This window comes from Vigna unguiculata, chromosome 11 (genome assembly GCF_004118075.2).
Source record: "Vigna unguiculata cultivar IT97K-499-35 chromosome 11, ASM411807v1, whole genome shotgun sequence".
Classification (NCBI taxonomy): Eukaryota; Viridiplantae; Streptophyta; class Magnoliopsida; order Fabales; family Fabaceae; genus Vigna; species Vigna unguiculata.
Genome location: NC_040289.1, coordinates 29,667,090 through 29,686,749, shown reverse-complemented (window position 1 = coordinate 29,686,749; position 19,660 = coordinate 29,667,090). Strand labels below are relative to the sequence as shown.

The following is a 19,660-nucleotide window of genomic DNA, read 5'->3' as shown; positions in this document are numbered from 1 at the left end:
GTAATTTTTACCACTTAATATATGGGTGTCATGAACATGAACTTATTTCCACATTTGATCATCCAATACCAGGAAAACATAGATGAAAAGGACTGGAAGATAAGCACGACCCAAACGACAGAACAACTCAAGAAGTATTCACTCCAAGGAATGACTTTAGCTTCAATGTTATACTTGAGCCTGAAAATTAGTAAGATTCTAATTAACTTGTTATGGGAGATCTTGTTGAGCATTACCAAATTGGTTGTCAATGATGGCAACTTGATTTCTTTTCTCTCAATTTGCATATTAAAGAGTTGTTGTTTGTTGGCCAGTTTGGTGTACACAAAAGTAGGCTGCAATATTCTATTATGATCCTTGCAAGAAAAAATCCATGACAAGAATAGAAGCAACACTAACATAAAAGTTTTAAGAGGTTAAACTTTTTCTACTAAAAAAAGATGAAAGTGTGTTGTCTGCAATGAATAAAAGAAAATCTCACAGAAAATCAAGTCCCTGTCCTTTTATTTTCTCTCTTAGTGGTCATACTATGCAGTTATTTAACTTTTGAGTTCTTACAAGCGTCCCATAACTGTGGTCAAGTCCATGGCTTTCATCTCATCATTGTGGCCTCTGGGTAATTATATAGTACTTCTTAGTATATAATTTTATTTTATATAATTTGATCTCTGTTACTTCTATTAATTATCAAATCTTATTATTGTTGTTTGCTACTTGACTTTATTATAAATTTGAAACATGATTATTTTTGTGTTAAGAGTATTATGTTGTTCATTCAAGTCATTAATAGATTTTTAGTATTTTTTTTATTAAGTAAATAAAAATTTAGTCTATTAAACTGAAACATTTCAATAGACTGGCTATTAATGATTCTTCACAATAATGACATATATAAAAGATGGCAATATTAATGAAAAGAACTTATATTAAGACCTTTTCAGATCTTGGAAAGATCCACAGAGGACTTTAACATATGGTGGTATGATCAGGTACATTACTGCCATCTCTTTTAAGTTTCTCTTTGTAAATGTTTTTGCTTCAAATTTATATAGGGTCCCCTGTTCTATTTATTTGATTTTTCTTTAATGGTCTTATAATGTCTTTGGTTCACATTGCTCCACTTTGGAACTCGATAATTGACAACTAGGAAATCTGATTTTTCTGGACTTATTAATTGCTCGTTTGGTATATCTTTAATTATTATTAATGTACAGTCCGTGGACTATTGAATATTTGCAATACTGAAATATAATGTTACATGGAAATCAGAATTATTAATTATTTTTTATTGAAATTAAGAATTATTAATTCATAATGTATCATTCATTCAGTGATCATATATCTCCTCCCTTCATGTATTACTTAGGTAGTTATAATTTCACTAGAACTTTAGGTCCAAAACTTGGCCAACTACCCTCCCTTCAATATCTGTATAAAAGAAATAAGTACTGATTTTTAAGATGATTGGGTATGAAAGAAATAAGTACTGATTTTATCCTATTCTATTATCGTTTTCCAGAAAGACAGATTAAGAAATTCATTTCAAGGAGCTCTACTAAAATAACTCAAGTGGGAATATTCCTCAAGAACTTGGTAACTTGACAAACCTTATTATTATGGATTTGTCTAATAATAAATTAGAAGGAAGCATTCCAAACTTAATTTATTCAGCACGTGCTTTGTGTTTATTTTGGATTTTTCTTTTTGAATTCGTAGAATACTCAAACCAGAAGTGGATTTAACTCATCAATATGACCCTCATCATTCTTGGTGTTGGTGATATTCCTCCAGTCAGAGCTGTGAACTACAACATGGGGAGCTGTTGGAATCTTTTTCAGTTTCTACATTTACAACAAGTTCAAGTCATGGTGGGCTCGCCACACTTACTCTCTCTCAGCTACATTAGATGCGAGACTTGCTTTCATGAGTGTGGTTCTCTACTTTGCCCTCCAAAGTGATGACATTTTAGGTCCAACTTGGTGGGGTGCGATGCTGACCACTACCCTTTGGCCAAATGCCCTACAGCGCCAGGCGTAATTGCTCATGGATGTCCTACTCTATGACACCCATGATCATCTTCAAAAGTTTCCTTCTTCATCTTCATAAGTTTGTAGATATTGTCTTTTATTTCTTTCTTGTTTTCTATCTTCTTCCATTGTACAAACCCAATCGAATACCATGTTGAACAAGCTGTACAGATTGGTTATGTTTGCTGCATAACAAAATTTGTATTTGTAGAGATTATTCTGCTTGAATTCGATCCACATTTATTTATGCAATCAAACTTGTTCAAATAACATTGATACGCATAAATATGTTTGTGCCCCAATATGGTAGTAGTAGGGGTTTTAAGAATCCCATGCAGTAGCGGGGTTTTAAAGAATCCCATGATAGCGGAGTTTCAAAAACAACCTTAAGCAATAGTAGGGGTTTCAAGAACCTCAAGCAATATAAGGAGTTTCTGTGAACCTCCTGTTAGTTATGCGTTTTTAGAAGTTGTTAAAATTTTTCGGTAATCTATTAGCTATGTTGGATCTTCTAAGAGAATTGCAAATTCCTGTTAAAGCTATTAGTGGGGGTTAAAACTCCCTTAAATGTTCAATATAACTCCGTTAAAAATAATTATTTTTGTAGTGACAATACCTTCCCATAAGTCTAATTATTAAAGGGAAGGTGATAAAGATAAAAATAAAGATAATAACAATGACAATAATATTATCTCATCATAAAGAGTTTTTTATTGTTATATATCACTTGTGGACTTCATGGATCTAAGTAGACCATCATAATTTTTGTTTTCCCACACTAAACCATTTCATTATTTCTTTTCATGAAAAATTAAATTCTCGTCATAAAAGAGGGGGAGATTGTTGTCCCTAGCACACAAGGATGGATCATTGGTTGGAAAGCTTGAAACCTTTGTTTTTTATGATGCCCACAACAATCAAATATGCAATGGATGTCTAAGGTGTGTGTTAGGATATTAGGATTAGAGTTAAGTCTATAAAGGTTGTAAAGCCAAGTCAAAATATCATTAGAATCAACATAATCAATGTTGAATAGTGTAGCAATCAAAATTATGCAAGACAGGTGCATTCTTACATGGTAACTCACTTAACAAATAAAATAATCAATTAAGAAAACAATGTAATCAATTAGGCAGTATATTAACTCAGAAAATATCATGTCATGTAAAATTAATCAATTATTCCAATGAGATTTAATTTTTTCAGGAAAACACAATTTAATCAATTAACATATTAATGTAATCGATTCAATTCGTCAAAAACTATTTTTTACTATTAAAACCAAATATTTTTATTTCTGAAACTAAGAATTCATTATTACAAACGCTGAGCAAGATTGATTGAGAGTTCTTGGAGCATTTCTTATGTGATTTCTGAAAAAAAAAATCAAGATAAATTAAGATGATGTTGATTCAAATGTATATCGACTTGACTTAGGTTGAAATTGTAACATCAACACAAATAAGGTGTAGTTGTTCTAATTTTTCATTGCATACCTTCTATTTTAGGTTGTTTCTATCACTAGGAAAGTGATAAAGTTAGACAATTCTGAGAAGCATTGTGTTGTGTAAAATTATTGAAGTGTGTTCAAGTTTCTAGAGTGTCATGTGTGTAGATAATACATAGATGAATTATTGTAATATTTCTTTGATATCAATGAAAATATCTAGTTAAAGTTGCAAGATTGAAATTGGATGTAGATTCATTAGAATCGAACCAGTATAAATCTTTGTGTTCTGTGTTCTTAATCTTTCCTTCATTATTTTTTATGCTACATAAAACAACCAACACATAAGCATCACTTACATCTTGTTAATCGTCTTAAACATTTTTAAATAACTAAAAAATTTAAAATAAGAAGAATTTTTGAACCAAACCAATTCACCCCTGGATTTTGAGAGTATTGGTCATATCTGTTTTAAGAATAAAATCAAAATTAATTAATTTATAAATGTTAGATAGTAATTAAATAAAAAATAAGTAATACTGTTATTAAATTTAATTATATAGCATAATACTCCTTGCTCTCTTATTTTTCATAAAAATAATTTAAAAAATTAATATTTTATTTCTTTTCCATCAAATACTTTGTCGTATTTTTCATTTCTTTCACCACCTATCAACTTCGTTTCTATCATCGTAATCAAAATTTCAAGGAAAACAAAGTGTGCATGGCACGTGCGAACACCTCCCACAGGGCGCGTATATACTTTCTTTTGTAGCAAACCGCAGCCTACTTCATGGACCATACATAGTACATTACACCCAACCTCGTCAACCACGGCTCCTAGTCCAACTCACTTCTTCTCCATCAAATCCAAAACCTTATTATATTTTCTTAATCCATAATTTTCCATTTTTAATTACAGCAAAGTTGGATTCATTTGGTGGCAGACCTTGCTGGTGAAGCCAAATTGTGTTTCCAAGTCGTTGGCCTTTCACTGTCTCTCTCTCTCTTATCTGAATCAACCTCTCACTAGTGTGACTCGTTGTTGTGACCCGGCGAGCGATTCGTTGCTTTGACTCCTTTTGAAGCAACCCTTTGGCTTTCATAAGCGATTTCCTGTGATGGGTTTTGGATTTTTCTTTTTGATTCCCTGTGATCAACTGCCACAACTGGGAACTGGGCTGTTCAAATTGTAGTTTCTGTGTGGTATGGTGTGTTTGGGGGTTGACATGGTTGAGGTTGACTTTCAAAGGTTGGAACTTGAGAAGAGGGAAGTGAGGATTTTGTTGAGAATTTCATGTGGTTGGTTGGTGTTTTTGTTGTTTCTGAGTCCTGTGGCGGGTTTGAGACCCTTAAGGGATAGAACCAATTCCTGGGGTGATGAGGTATGTTTATTGTTTTGTATTGTTTTTTGGTTTCTTTGTTGCAATTGGGTTTATAATTAGCTCCTTTGTTGTGTTTTGTTGAGGTTGACTGTCAAATTGTAAACTAAATTTTGTATGCTTTGTTTTAGCCTGATAGCTGATCATTTCTTGCTTCAAGTTTAGTTTTGAATTAATGAGCATGGAGGGGTTGCTTAGGTTAGGTGCTACTGTTTTTTCTCTTTTTATTTTTGTGCGTTGTGAAAGTGGAAACATAAAATTTGATGTTTAATGTCAAGCTTGAGTGAGATAAAAAACGTGGTTTTTGTAAAGGGCTGAAGGCATTTGCATTGCATGAGTTGAGTTGAGTTTGTAGTTAACGTGTTTAGAATGCCTTGATGCGGTTCAATTCTTTGTATACATTTTCTGAACTTGTATTTAGAAATAAATGAAACATATTGATTCATCAAATGAGAAACAAATTGGATCTTTTTTACAGTAGTTTGTTGTAATGAGCCATTTATTTTAGTTGTGGCGTGTTGTTGCAAGCCCCTTAACATTTCTCCTAGGACTATCATTTTACCACAGGTCCACAAACCAACGTGGTTTCTCATTAAAAACTAAACATTCTTTCTAGTGATAAATTGATATTTTAACGCTTGTGTTAAATACATTCGTTTACTTGTATTGACGTTGCTTCTTTCAGTGGGTTTTTACAAGAAAAGACGAAAGTGACTTAGGTCCATTCTCACAATGGAACATAACTGGAACTTACAGAGGTTGGTATTCTTTACTTACACAAATGTATGTTTAGATTGACCACAGTGGGGTATAGTTTTGGTTTATTATACAAATGTTTGATGTAATTAGTTGCGTAATTGTGTTTTTGACTGTTGAGTTTCTACTATTTGAGATCCCACATTGACTTTATTAGATATGACCAGAGTAGAATTTATAAATGCTTGGACTAGACTCGTGTCTCAAGCTAGCTTTGGGGTTGAGTTATGTTAGTTCAAATTCAAGACGGTATCAAAACCTATCAAAGATATGATATTGAGCTATCCTTAACTATCCAGAAATCTATTAACCCCATGGTTTTCGCGTGCAATATATATAAAAAAAACTTCAATATGTTTCTATTCCCTATAATATATCTGTTTTGTCATTTTAATTATCTTTTCCCATGGTTTTGGTCCATACAAAATTTGATTTTGTATTTCTAAAATTTAAAACTTCTGATATCAGTTCCTCTTATATTAGAAGATATTCATTATAATCATTATTATTTAAGAAACATCCTCCTTGTTCTCCAATAGACATGTCATCGTTCAACAGTTAGAGGAATGAAACCATAAAATAAAATTATAAACGGACCAGAACAACAAGAAATAAATTATACGGGTGAAAAGCATAAAATGGGTATATTATTTGGACTATAATCATATTTAAGCATAAAAAGGTTTAGAGAATCCTCCACTCATTAGCTAGCTTTTGCAGGTGAGTGTCTATTTGGAGGATACATGATTGGAAAATAGTTTTTTCTATCCCTACTTGAATTTTTTAATCACTTCAAGTTTTACGATTTTTGTGGATCACTTTGTCTTTATTGAGGAACAATATTGTTGTGATAGGAATCTTGGGAGAACCACACCACAAAAGACTAGCCATTTTAGTTGGAGAGCCCAAGGCTTATAAACCCCACACTAGAATCTCATACTTTCAAAATGGGACTGAAGTCTCATATCTTGCTATTGGATCCTATGACTATGCTTCTTAACTTCTTAACTTCTTGGTTAAGCACATAAACATTCTTAGTTGACTACCACTGGACGGAATATAATGTCTAAGATCATCTGTGTATAAAATTAGAAACTTTGCTCCCATGGACCAGCTAAACCTATGACATTTTGACTAATAATGTTTTAAAAGGACTTTTTATTTAATTTGTTAAAATATGAATCAGTGCATATTTATAATAAACATTGTTCACTAATTTGTTTTGAAATGAATTTACAAGCTGGTATTGTTACAGTGTGATGATATGTCTATGTTATCATCTTTGAATGCAGGGACTTGGAAGTTTTTAGATACTACAAATGGTTCTACCAGATTTCCAGACATCAGAAAAATAAATGGAAATTCTGTAATTGAATTAGTTAGTGTGCCAACAAAGATAACTGGTGTACATTATGTGCAGGTGAGTTGTTGAATTATATGGATAGACTTGAATAATGAGAGGGAATAAAGAAATATATTATTAATTATTAATAATTATCATTCTAATTACATTCCCAACTCTTCTATTTGTAGCAATCACATTCTCTTGAAAAAAGAAATAAAATCCGACAGAATGAATATGAAGATTCTAAGGATATTTTTTCCTGATTACTATAGAGATACTAGGATAATTATATCCTAATAATCCCCTATTTACAATAAATAGAATCAGAGTGAAGTCAGCTTCACATGTGATACAGTGTCACGATTGTTCTGTTGTATATTTAAAATAACACCAACTTCTAATGAAGAAGCTTCTAGGTTCTTTACCTTAAGTGTTTAAATTGTATTCACTTACGTTAATACTGTGAATAATTATCTAAAATATCAAGAGAGTCAAAGATTCCTTTAAGTTCTGTGCTCTTGATATGCTAAAGAATTAATCAAAATCTCTCTTTTCATTCTGTTTTTCCTTGATGGTTACATTACTCCATCCCAATTTAGCTAGAGAAAATTTGCAATTTAGTGTTACGTATTGTACTAAAACCATGTGAAATTCTCGCTGATCATTTCTATTTTTATGCTATTTATCAGGGGGTAGTCATATTCCATGATGTATTTGACAATGAATACAATGTTGGTGGTGCTCAAATCAGAGTAGAAGGTGTATATATATGGCCTTATAGGCAGCTTCGAATGGTAGCCAACAGGTGAATATCAATATGTTGCGGAGCTCAATTTATAATGCTACCTTATTGCGTTTAGATATCTACGGCATTACGATCCTTTTTTTTTTTTCCTGGGCTAAATGTATTTATTCATAATATTTTGCAAGTTTCTATTTGATAAATTATACCTTCCTTTTCTTGCTAAAACAGTAATGTTTATTTGCTAGCGGGAATTGGTATTTAATAGTGAAAAAATGGGTAATTAAGTAAAAAGTTGCTAATTCTGCGTCAAAAACTCAGTAAACACTGGAACTTCAGAACATCAGTTTAGCATAAAACTGATTGTGATGAACTGATAGTGAAACAATAGATTAATCAAGAAAAACTCATCTTTTGTTTAGTGCTTTAGTACTTCATTAGTATTACTTGGGACACATGCCTCATATTTCAAAGCTATCTATAGGCAGTTTTGAATTCAATTCCATGCAATCTGTGAAATCCATTTTGACTTGTAGAAGCTATCAGCACCCTGAACTTAAAATATAACACATTTTGTTTTCTAATGTTGGAGATTATGGAATAGTTTTTGATTTAACCTCATTTTTTGACCTTGCATTACTTTTGTCTGCATACCCAGTTAATTTGAAGAGAAGTTGGCTCAGCTATCATGATTTTTAAAATTTTCAAAACTTATTTTCTTCCTAGTTTAGCCTTTAATCATGAATCAGGTTTTTAAAGGGTGTTATTTGTTGAGTTGTATTTTATTTGTTAATCAAAATTAATTTACAATTCAAATAGTGGTGCTAAGCCTATAATATTTAAATGTGCTGAATAGTTTCTTTGTTATTTTCTTATTGTAGTGGTAAAGATGGGGGACTAAATCCGGAGGGAGACTATATTTTATCAAATCCATATCATCTGGTACCGGGTCTTTTTTTTTTCTTTTTTCACTTGAAAATGTTTATTATTCTGTATAGTTGACATTTAATAGACTCCTGAATTTAAGGATGGTATGATCCAAATCTGTCTTGGCCTTTTCATGGGTTTGATTTTATCTGACATCACAAGTTCATCTGTTATAAAGAAAGGAATTTTTTATGTGTATTAGAATTACAATCCTAAGTCATGTCTATATGCTGGGGTGGACAAAAACTACAAGGAATAAACAATAACTGCATTCTTGTAGTTTTAAATGTTAAAACTGTGTATATAAAAGTTTCTCAATGTTATAATCCCTTTATATATCTCAAAATCATGTTGAGTAAGACTGGGATGTCAGCATAAGTTACATAACCGAAAAGAGGATGAGGGTCAGCCATGACCTGACCCAAAAGCTCCGGTAGTGTATAAAAGGAGAAAGAAAGTTCAGTAATATATGATAGGGGTTCGAATAGATATTATTGTTTCTGTTATTTCTGTTAAGACAGTTAGGGGAGAAGGTATAAATAGACCCTTTGTAACAGGGTTTGTTCCTTTTGAGAAATGAGAGGACTCATTTGTATACCATACTTCAGTAATAAAGAGGATAATATTTCTGTACTACATCTCTTTGTTTCTCTCTAAGATAAGATAATATCATCAGGATTCCTAATACCATTTGAGGAGTTAAGTGCTGGCATCTATGATTGTCATGTAAAAATGATCATCTTTGCTACTTTTGGGAGTATAATGAGCATTATGACTACTTAATTACTATACATGGCTTTCTGAATACAGCTTGGAGTTTTCTCATCTCAAGTATTCCAAGAATCTTCGCGACAAAAGATGTGGAGAAGAAAGCACTGTAATTTATCTTCTTCACCTGTATACTTTGAAGAGATCCCCCTCCCACCAACCTTGATGGTTTTTTTCATAGTACCTACTAACTTTCTATGCTTATGTTTTACCCTTATTGCAGCTCCATTGCACGGAATGGAGAAACATTGCAATGTAGAAATAGCTGCACAGGTTTCACGCCTGTCATTGTCAAAGCATGGTACTTGAGTTCTTTCAGCGGATGAATATTCGTTTTTCCTTTTTGTTTTGCTTTTTCAATAGATACGTTAAAGGTTATATTTTATCTGCCTTTCCCCCAAAATTCACTAAGAGTTGATGTTGTAACATTAGATATTTCTTTCCTTATTCAGTTTTTGTGTACAGGTTTATTAAGAATTGTTTTCTGTAATTAGTTTTAAGACAGCAAATTAGCTTTTTTTTTGCCAACTAGTTTTGAATTGATTAGTTAGCCTATATATTTGTAATCTTCCAATTTTCAGTGTTATTTCCCTGTGTAAGGTCTTAAAAAACAACCTGTTTTGTTTCTTGCCTTTTCTTGAACATTTTCACTCAACCACAGATTAAGGTTCATTATCAACCTTCTTAACTTTCTTAGACGTCTCATTTCCAGTGAGGTTAAGCACGACCTTGTGATTCTTAATTACCTCCTTCCTTCCAATAATTACTTCAAAAGTCACAAGTTTATCACCTTGCCACCACATGATTCTTGTATTTGAAATTTATTGGGTTTTCTATTCATGGATTTTAAAACAAATATCAATGATGAAGACTCTATTTTGTTGTAAGATTTTCCTTGGACCACCTTTCAATTCTTGCGAGCTCTATCACCAAAGGTCCTTACCAAAAGGAAATCTTTTTGTAACCTTGAGATTCCACACTTCTAAGTTGGTACAACTTCCTCCTACTTTCTAAAACAAGTGTGCATAATCTTGAAATCGAATGACAGTGCAACATCAAGAATAGACTATGCACTCTCCTTCCTCATTTACATCTCCAAAACCAAAATTATCATGAGTTTCTATAAATCCCCTCACCTAACTACCAACATACTCATTTGGATCGTTGTCTACAATATTATTTTCCTCTTATTGAACATCTTGAACCAATCCTTCAAAATCATTCTAAACTTCTTTCGAAAGTGATTCTGATTCTACTTTGGATGCACAAACACTAATGATATTGATAAAGTAGTTTAGGATAATCTAATTTTGATCTTAACTACCCAAATATTCTAGAATCAAGGAGAATGAAATCAGACCACATTTGATTGAGTAATTTGATGTTGATCTTCACTACCCTAATCTCCTACAATATTTATTTGAATTTCAAATTTAAAATAAAAATACAGATACAAAATTGGTTCAAGAGGCTGATGTACAGTGCTATATCACTCGAATTTTCTAGTTTTATTTTTTAATTTCAATTTTACTCTGTCTTTGTGTCACTGCTCTAGGGTTCTCTATTATTTAGCATACATATACAGAATCTTTTTCACTGGTTCTCACATTACCATTTGAACCTTGCGTGAGAAGCTTTATGGTTTTAATTTGTGCGGGGATTAATTTTGTAGGATTTAATGTAATACAATGTTTTAGAAGATATAGGTGATAAGAATAAACGAAATCAAGGAAAAGAAAAGGTCTTAAAAAGATCAAATGAAGCATTACTATTATTTCCATTTCATGGGAGAATCTAGTTGTCACAAATTGTGGTAACTTTTAGGATACACACATATCTTTAAACTGGCTGCATGACAAGGTTGATTTTAGCCTACCTTTTGATGTTCTTCCCATTTTGTAAAGGATTCTTTTCAGTGAGATATGCACAAACATTGAAGGTCTCTTCTGACTGTGGGCTTCCTTTAGTTCTTTATTATCTTGTGTTGACAGATGGGCTATTCTCTTGTCGTATTCTCTCTCTTGTTTCTAATAAAATGACATATTCAGATAAAAGTTTGAAACTTGATCTGGGTTTTAAAAAGTATGCTATATAGCTGCTACTGCGGTGTAGCTATGTAGAATGGCTCCTTCCCGCTAAAGAGGCTGCTGTAGTGGAACAATTTTGTGTAGTGGTTGTACCAGACCGAATTGCATGTTGAATAGCAGCTATAGCAGGCACTACAGTGATGCTATGTTTTGATTACACAAAATTCCTTAGAACAGAGACATTATGACTTTTCTGGACAGCTACTTTTTGGGATTTTAATTTCTAAAATTGAAATCTGCAGATGTAACAATAGTGAAAATGATAAAGACTTGAATTTAGAAGATTATGACTTATAATTCCAATCTAGGACACTGGTCTTTGACTTTTGTTGGTTTTTGCTTGTATGTTTTGTTTTTGACACCTATGACTTTTGACTGTTATTTGTTATTAATAAGCAGTGTGTATACTATAGAAGAAATTAAAAATAACGGTTATCCTGCTGTGTTATCCCGTTATAGCATTTTGGAACAGTCTACTATGCACCACTATCCGGGTTTTAAAACATTGGCTTGAGTAACCATGGTGTAATGTCGATGGGAAACTTCTGAGCACATTTAATTTAATAATATCACAATTGCTGATTATTACCGAATATTGATTATGAATGCAGAAGAATATTAAGATGAATTATGGCTCGCTTTTTCAAAGTTCATTGAGTGCAATTTTACTACGGTTGAAAATATTGTTTTTTATTATATGATTTACCAAGGTGTTTTATGCTTTATTATAGAAGGGGAGCGTGATTCTTTTCAGCTAGTAGGGTTAATGGAGAGTCCGTCTGTGGACGATGATGGGGACTGCTTCTCGCCTTTACAGTTAAATGCAACTTCTATCAACATTGAAGTCTACTATAATAAAGCAGTGAACTATACCTTAATGGTTACTTTTGTATCCTTCAGTCGTCAACTTCCTTTCTACTTTACCACTTTCTTATTGTCTGTTATTGTATATTTTCATTTTTTTCATCTCTAAACTCTTTTATTTTGCATTGCTGTGTTATTTCCTTAATGTACTTGTACAAGATCTCATTTTTGCAAGTTCTTCTTTTAATTCGGCAAATGGAGCATAGCAACACCCAATCGGTAAGGAATTGCTTCAAAATTTTATTTGAACTTCGTGTTATAGATTTAGTGAAGATTCTACTGGACAGGGCTTCATTATAAATTACAACGAATATGATTCATGTATACCCTTGCAGGGGGCTGCTAAGGTTTCAATATTAACGATTGGTCAGCAAGCTATAGTAGATGCTTATCTTTGCCTTATACATTTGACTGCTGGAATACTAGTTGGTAAGTTTTCCAAATAAGTGCTAAGGATTTTCATATCATCAATTTAGATTGCTCTACAAACAGTTCTTATCTGTCATCTTAAAATCTCTAGTATCCTTGTAGAGTTTTGAGGTACCAATTCAGGGGATTCATAAAATATCAAAGGATCCTTTTTATTTTGAAGAGGTCATTAAATATTTTTCTCTGTGCTTAATTTTGTTTTCTGCGAGCTTGCCATAGAGCTGCATTGTATGGGCAGTGTGAATACACATTGCCAAATTGCCACATTGGTGTCAGTATCCCCCACTCACTACTCAAACACTGGTGCAAGTCCCACAAAAAAATGCATATCAATCTTGGGAATAAACCTAATGGTGATTGGATGCACAAAACCTGTCTATGCTTGCACTACCTCCTTGGACCTTCAAACCAAATGGACTTGTAATCGAACAGTAAAATATAGTTCAATTACAACATCTAATCCTCAGAGCACCTCATAATTATATAAAAGTTTTTAAATCTGTGCCATATGAAGAGATCAACTATCATCTTTGGTTCATGGTAGTGCCTGAAGATTATGGTTAGTTTGGAATACATCATAGCTTTTGAAGGTTGCACTCTTGATGTAACCAGAAGAGAAGATTTTAATTGTATTTGTGTTCAATTTGGTTGTAGTATATCATTATCGTTGCTATGATAGATGTGACGAGTGGATGATTATTTTCTTTATTTAAGCTTGTCTTATGAATAATTGTTATTACTTACTACCTACCTGCCATGCAGAATCCTTGTTCAATGCTTTTGCAACTGCTGCATTTTTCAAGTTTGTGGTATTCTCAATATTTGAGATGAGATATCTCCTTGCCATCTGGAAGGCAAGTAGGCCTTTGAGCAATGGTGAAGGTTGGGAGGCAATGAGGCGTGAACTATCAGTTTTATACAGCCGATTCTGTATGTACACATTTAATTTAAGTTTCTTTGGCTACCTGTTTTCGTTATCTAGTCACTATGATATGCCCTGGAGTCATTTGTTCCATAGGATAAGTAAATGCAAGTTATGCTGTGTTGGGAATTACTACCTACTGTACCTATGAGTTGTACTTAATTCTGTACCTAGGCTCCTAGGTCAGTCTTTTGATCTTTCATCTTCTCATTGTATCAGTTTTCAATCATATTATAAATCGAAGATCATAAGAGGGATCTCTCAAGTCTTCCAATTTTATATTTTCTGTCTTATTAATCTCAAGTTGCTGTTTTTGTCATCTATGATTTTCGTACTTTATTGGTTATATTTTCATTTGGGTCCCCATGTCATGTGTTCTTAGAATGTGCATATCCGAAAAGGTCTCATTCCACTCTATTGTTCAAGCATGACGGATAACTTCTTTTATATATTTCCAGTTACTTCAACTGGTGCAAGGATTTCCGTTTGAAGAAGTGAGACTCAGTTCTAGCCTAACTGTTTAACTTCTTTTGCAGATGGGATCCTACTGGGAGGCATACTGCTCATGTATGAATTCCACAATCATTTGAGACTTATTCTTCTTCTTGTATACTCCTTTTGGATACCTCAGATAATCACCAATGTTGTTCGTGACTCACGCAAGCCATTGCATCCTCATTACATATTAGGCATAACTGTTACTCGGCTAGCAATCCCATTATATATTTTTGGTTGTCCTAACAACTTCTTGCGTATAGAACCAGATCATAGCTGGTGTGTTTGTTTGGCTATATTTGTTGGACTTCAAGCTGCAATTCTCTTGCTTCAGCACTATTTTGGGTCTATGTGGTTCATTCCTCGTCAGGTTGGACCCATCTGTCTCATCTCTCTTTATCCACTTTTACTCATTTGATTTCATCCAACTCTTTTTCTTGACTGAAGTTATTTTATTTACTTATAACTGATGTGCCTTTGATTGTTTGAAGGATTTGCTAGATATCCTTCAAATATGTGTGGCTCTATTATCTATTTTTGATAATTTTGTCCTATAATATTGGCTACATTGTTTCATTTTCTTTAATCATGAGCATGGTGTTGATAATAACACGCATCATAATTCGGCTGGATGTTTCCTTTTCCTTTTTGCACAATGCTTCTCTCGCATCTAACTTTATCTTTGTCATTTGCAGTTTCTACCTGAGAAATACTGCTACTATAGGAGGTTTACTCAAGATACAAATCGCTCCACTGACTGTGTTATATGCATGACAGCCATTGATCTTTCTCCACGATCCAATGATTGCATGGCATGTGAATGTGTTACCTTTGTCTATTGAAATCAATCTTTACAATCTGAACATACCACAAGTCTAATGCACTAACTCTTCCACAGGTGACACCTTGTGATCATTTCTTCCACTCTGGTTGTTTGCAAAGATGGATGGATATAAAGATGGAGTGCCCAACATGCCGTCGCCCTCTTCCACCTGCCTGAAGAGGTTTCCATTGTTCATATCAATAGGATCAACTCACACTACCCAACTGCATAATTTTGGTAATATGCTTAGTGCTATCCAAGATGTACATTTACTTTTGTCTTATATAATTCTGATGCAAGAAAATGGTACATCTTAGCAATTCTGTTGTTTGATGTTTCCTCCTCATTCCATATGCTATGAATATGGCTCCTGTACATGATTTTGAAATGAAATGAACATTACTATATTTTCCTTTTCAAAGCATGAAAATAACTTTTTTCTCATTCTTTTTGTTAAAACGAGTATTTTTTTTAAACTAGCTATTATTTCTTAGTTTTCTACTCGTTGCCTTACCTATTATAGTCCAATGGTAGTCACTAGCATGATTACATCTTAACTTTGAAGTTTGCATTTTACAAACTTTTCTCCTTTTGTTTCGCAGGTTGGGATAGAATCCTTATTGCGTACGTAAAATTGCTACTTCAGTACAAGACTGAAATACGATACTTCTCACAATTGTATCATGCATCATTGGTATAATTTTAGTTTTTTTTTTCTTTCTTTCAATGTTTATGTATCAATAACGTTGTACATTAGAAATTCAATATGATGTTCTTTTGACTTCTATTCTGTGCTTTTGGTTAATCTCTTTATTCTCCGTTAGTTCCAACAAGTTTGTTTTCCGACGCACGGTTGTGTACATTTAAATAAAAACTATGATAGCACAAAATAGGTAAATCTTCAATTTAACCCAAATTTAACTAAGGTTCAAATGAAGTTTGTCATTCCTCTTTTCCACCGAAGATAGAACAATAAACACAAAAATTGAACACAAAATGGTGATAAACTAATCACGGTGAAAAAATTATGGTCTAAGTGAGATGACAACTGGAAAAGAGGTTATGGCAGAAGGATTGTGAAAAAAAAAGAGAGGAGAAAGTATGATAGTTGCAGTGAAACAGAACGTAAGAAAAGAAATATTAGAAGTTTAAAAGAAATATTAGAAGTTTAGATAGGTTGTATTGACAAGAAGTTTAGATAATTTTTGAAATTTGAATGCAATATTTTAATAATGATGTTTTTTTATTGATTAATCATGCTTTATGATGGTTCAAAGCTACCAAAATATATTTGACAAATGATTAAAAGGTTATCTGGGCAACCTTAAACTGATAGAACATGGTTGACGAGAATGATTAAATGATATTAAACAATTTTTCCTGTGTTATTTCTTTGTTGCTGATTTGCCTCACTTGTAAATAAAAAGGATCTGTGTTTCCCCAAGTGTATGCAACTAAGCCAAAGTCACGAATAGAACTACGGCTTTCATTTCTTATGTATTATGGATGAACACTGTTTTAATGACAAGTATTTTCAAGTAGGAAATGATGTAATAGGTAGAATGGTTCGAGTGATCGTGTGGATGATTACGTGCACATTGAAGAAACATGGTTGTATTTGGAATTGAGTACTTGAGAATGTCCAACACCAATGACACTGAAAATTTACTAAACGTAGAGGATCATGTGACTTTCCTAGTATGTTGTAACATATGCATTGAGAATAAAAAAATACAACATGAAACTGTCAATTTTATTGCAAAAACAAAACAAACATGCTAAAAATAGTGACATCACAAAATTTGTAGGTACTAAGATCGGATCTAATCGAATGTAATAATCTGTTAATCTGTTTTTTCATGAGAGAACCATGATTTTCTAAAATAGGATGAAGGAAAAGTGTTGTTCCAGAAAAAAGATTGGTCTCCTTTGAAGCTAGCATACCCACAAAACGAGAGATATCTATGAATTCGCTCACTTCCTGTCAAATGAAACACTTTACAAGGAATAAGACGCATGACACAATAGAATACAGACACATTTAGCACACCACTTTATATCTACAAGATCACTTCCTAACTCAAATTTGGACTTTTATTTTTCCTATTCATATCAATACAAACACTTTGCTTAAGGGTGGCTTGGTGCAAGAAGAGGAGCAGATACAGGCATTGCTGAGGGAACAGCAGCAGGTGGAACAGCCACTGAACCAGCAGAGACATTGCTCCCAACAACACAGCAAAGCTCAGAGCAATCAACTGGGTGTTCAAGTATGGCACTGCATTCCTTTTGGCTCCTCTGCAGTGGCTTCTCTGGCAAACAGTTCCTTCTGTCATCAAACACTATTCTCTTTGATGTCAAGTTCTGACAGATACCCTCTTCCTCACAGAAGAAGTTGTAAGAGAAAGTGAAGTTTGCCAAGTTTGGCAACTCACAAACCCCCATAGGGACAGTGCCACTCATCATGTTGTGTCCCAGGTTTAGTTGCTCCAAGTGAGACAATCCTGCAAGGCTATAAGGAATGGGGCCAACAATGCTGTTGAAACTCACATCCAACACTCTCAGTTTGTAGAGAAACCCCACTTGCTGTGGCAAACAACCTGACAAGCTAGTATTGATCAGCACAAGCTCCTCCAAAGTGTCAGCAAAGTTCACTATGCTTTCTGGGAGACACCCTCCAAATTTGTTGTTGGCAAAGACCAAGACAGAAGCTGAGTTTTTGCCCAAGTTTGGAGGTATAGAACTGCTGAAGCGGTTGTTGTTCAGGAAAACAGCATCAAAGGTTTTGTTGAAAAGTTGAGGAGGCAATGGCCCTTCAAATTCATTGTAGCGGAGGTCAAGGTAGGCGAGCATGGGAAGGGAAAGCACGACCAAAGGAAAGGGACCGACAAACCTGTTGCTGCTAATATCAAACTCATAGAGTAGAGTGAGATTGGTTAAGGACATTGGCAAAATGCCACAGAAGCGGTTGTTACTAATGTGAAGGAGTGCAAGGTCTGACAGAAGACCTATTTCATCGGGTAGGAACCCTGCTATGTCTCCAAAGTTAAGGTCAATACCAGCCACAACTCTCACTTTAGGATCATCTACTGAGGGAGCACAGTACACACCTGTGTAGTTGCAAACCGAAGGACCTACCCAATTGGCTGTGAAGTTATTTGGGTCTGAGTAGATCACTTGCTTCCATGCTTGGAGGCCAAGAAAGGCCATGTGAAGTCTTGGATTCAAGGGAGGATTCTCAGTGTGTTGAGGCTTGCTATGGTTGTGACTGTGCTTTGCATTGAGGTTTTTTGCCAAACATGACAGGTGCACAAAAATGAGGAATACCACTCTAATGGTAAAGGAACAAGATGCTGAAGTTGAAGCCATTGCTTTTAGAGACTATGGCAATGAATGGCTAATGAGTGAATCACTATATATGCTAATAAATAAGAGAAATTTCTCTCGTCTATGCACTCACACTCCAATTATAAATTACCTTATACATACATATAAAATAGGTTTGTAAACTTCTTAAAATAGCTATACTGAAAGTCATACTTAGAATATTTTCTTATTGGTTCAGTGTATAAAATATACTGATATTGGTACTTTGAAAATCTACTTAATATATTATAAAACATCAAAATCAGTATCCATCAATGTATTTTGAAAACATAGCAGAAGAATAATACAAAAAAATCAGCAGAGAATTCAAATCTTCATAAATCTTTTATGTGGCTTTGAGAGGAGAAAGCATAGTCTTGTGCTTAATCATGTTGTCTTGTTCACGTTTGAGATTAGTACAAAGCAAGATGGTTAGAGAATGGAATAATCCAAAGATGGAAAAGTATGACAAGAACCTGTTAAAAGTGACGGTTAACCGTTACTAAAACCTACGAAAGAATGTAGTAGGTTGTTTGTGTAGCAATGAGTTTCTAGATGACAGATACGGTTTGTACTTTGATAGAAAGTCAACAGTGCTCTTGATTCTGTTTGCACTTGACCATGCGCATTACAAGGACTTATCTCCTTCCAGGTAATTTTCATAGTAGTTTGAGTGGAGTTGGAGAGGGACAGCAAGAGAAGAAACTCTGCAATTAGAGAATAGGGATTTCTTTAAACCAAAGGGATCACAAAGAATTTTGTGTTAATTGAAGATTAGTCTCAGATTAGTGTGCAAAGTCCTCTGTGGCAACTACCCCTGCTTCAAGACTGTCTTCAACTCTTGTACAAACAAATCATCATTACTTTCACTAGTTTATCATGGAGTAAAACATTAACTTAAGATTCTTAAATCTTTCTCCTAGATTTCATGTATATCAGCTATGCAAATAACTGATCTTATTTTTTTTCTTCTGTTACTAATTTAACAAGTTTGGAACGTATGATTTATATGCATGAATTTGTGGAGAGTGTTAGATATAACGAATTTGAGTATATATTTTTGTATTTTTGTATTTATAAATATATAATTCCACGTGCTCTGTACACAACCTTTATCTCTCATTTTTATTTTAGGTTTAGATATGATTTTTGTTTCCAAATTATTGTAGAAAATGTGTTTCATTCTTAAACTAAATTATAAAGTATTTTTTCCTTACAATATGAATATTGTACTCAACAAATGGTATGGAAGATTATATTATAATTAACGGTAAAACTCC

At 33.4% G+C, this 19,660-nt stretch overlaps 2 protein-coding genes and 1 long non-coding RNA gene across 3 annotated transcripts; 2 read left to right on the top strand and 1 right to left on the bottom strand.

Annotated features, from left to right (window-relative positions):
- The first annotated feature begins 70 nt into the window (after nucleotides 1–70).
- On the top strand, nucleotides 71–2,276 carry LOC114168711. Its single transcript, XR_003600744.1, has 4 exons — nucleotides 71–190; nucleotides 942–989; nucleotides 1,520–1,593; nucleotides 1,717–2,276. It is a non-coding gene; the product is annotated as an uncharacterized LOC114168711 (long non-coding RNA).
- Nucleotides 2,277–4,284: 2,008 nt separating this feature from the next.
- On the top strand, nucleotides 4,285–15,799 carry LOC114169869 (transmembrane E3 ubiquitin-protein ligase FLY2-like). Its single transcript, XM_028055227.1, has 15 exons — nucleotides 4,285–4,859; nucleotides 5,542–5,614; nucleotides 6,905–7,032; nucleotides 7,647–7,762; nucleotides 8,581–8,641; nucleotides 9,437–9,503; nucleotides 9,618–9,695; nucleotides 12,213–12,370; nucleotides 12,505–12,564; nucleotides 12,681–12,774; nucleotides 13,537–13,704; nucleotides 14,233–14,561; nucleotides 14,887–15,003; nucleotides 15,090–15,251; nucleotides 15,617–15,799. The coding sequence occupies exons 1-14, from the start codon at nucleotides 4,683–4,685 to the stop codon at nucleotides 15,189–15,191; spliced, it is 1,728 nt and encodes a 575-aa protein (XP_027911028.1). The 5' UTR covers nucleotides 4,285–4,682; the 3' UTR covers nucleotides 15,192–15,251; nucleotides 15,617–15,799.
- An 802-nt stretch (nucleotides 15,800–16,601) lies between these two features.
- Nucleotides 16,602–18,473, bottom strand: LOC114169153 (leucine-rich repeat extensin-like protein 4). The gene has a single exon (XM_028054191.1). It carries the CDS (start codon nucleotides 18,381–18,383, stop codon nucleotides 17,145–17,147), a length of 1,239 nt encoding a protein of 412 aa, XP_027909992.1. The 5' UTR covers nucleotides 18,384–18,473; the 3' UTR covers nucleotides 16,602–17,144.
- Between the last annotated feature and the right edge of the window lie 1,187 nt (nucleotides 18,474–19,660).

Coding starts and splice junctions, on each gene's coding strand:
- LOC114169153 (XM_028054191.1), bottom strand. CDS start 18,383: ATGGCTTCAACTTCAGCATCTTGTTCCTTTACCATTAGAGTGGTATTC.
- LOC114169869 (XM_028055227.1), top strand. CDS start 4,683: ATGGTGTGTTTGGGGGTTGACATGGTTGAGGTTGACTTTCAAAGGTTG. Junction 13,705..14,232: donor AGTTTTATACAGCCGATTCT/GTATGTACACAT, acceptor CTTCTTTTGCAG/ATGGGATCCTACTGGGAGGC. Junction 15,004..15,089: donor CACGATCCAATGATTGCATG/GCATGTGAATGT, acceptor ACTCTTCCACAG/GTGACACCTTGTGATCATTT.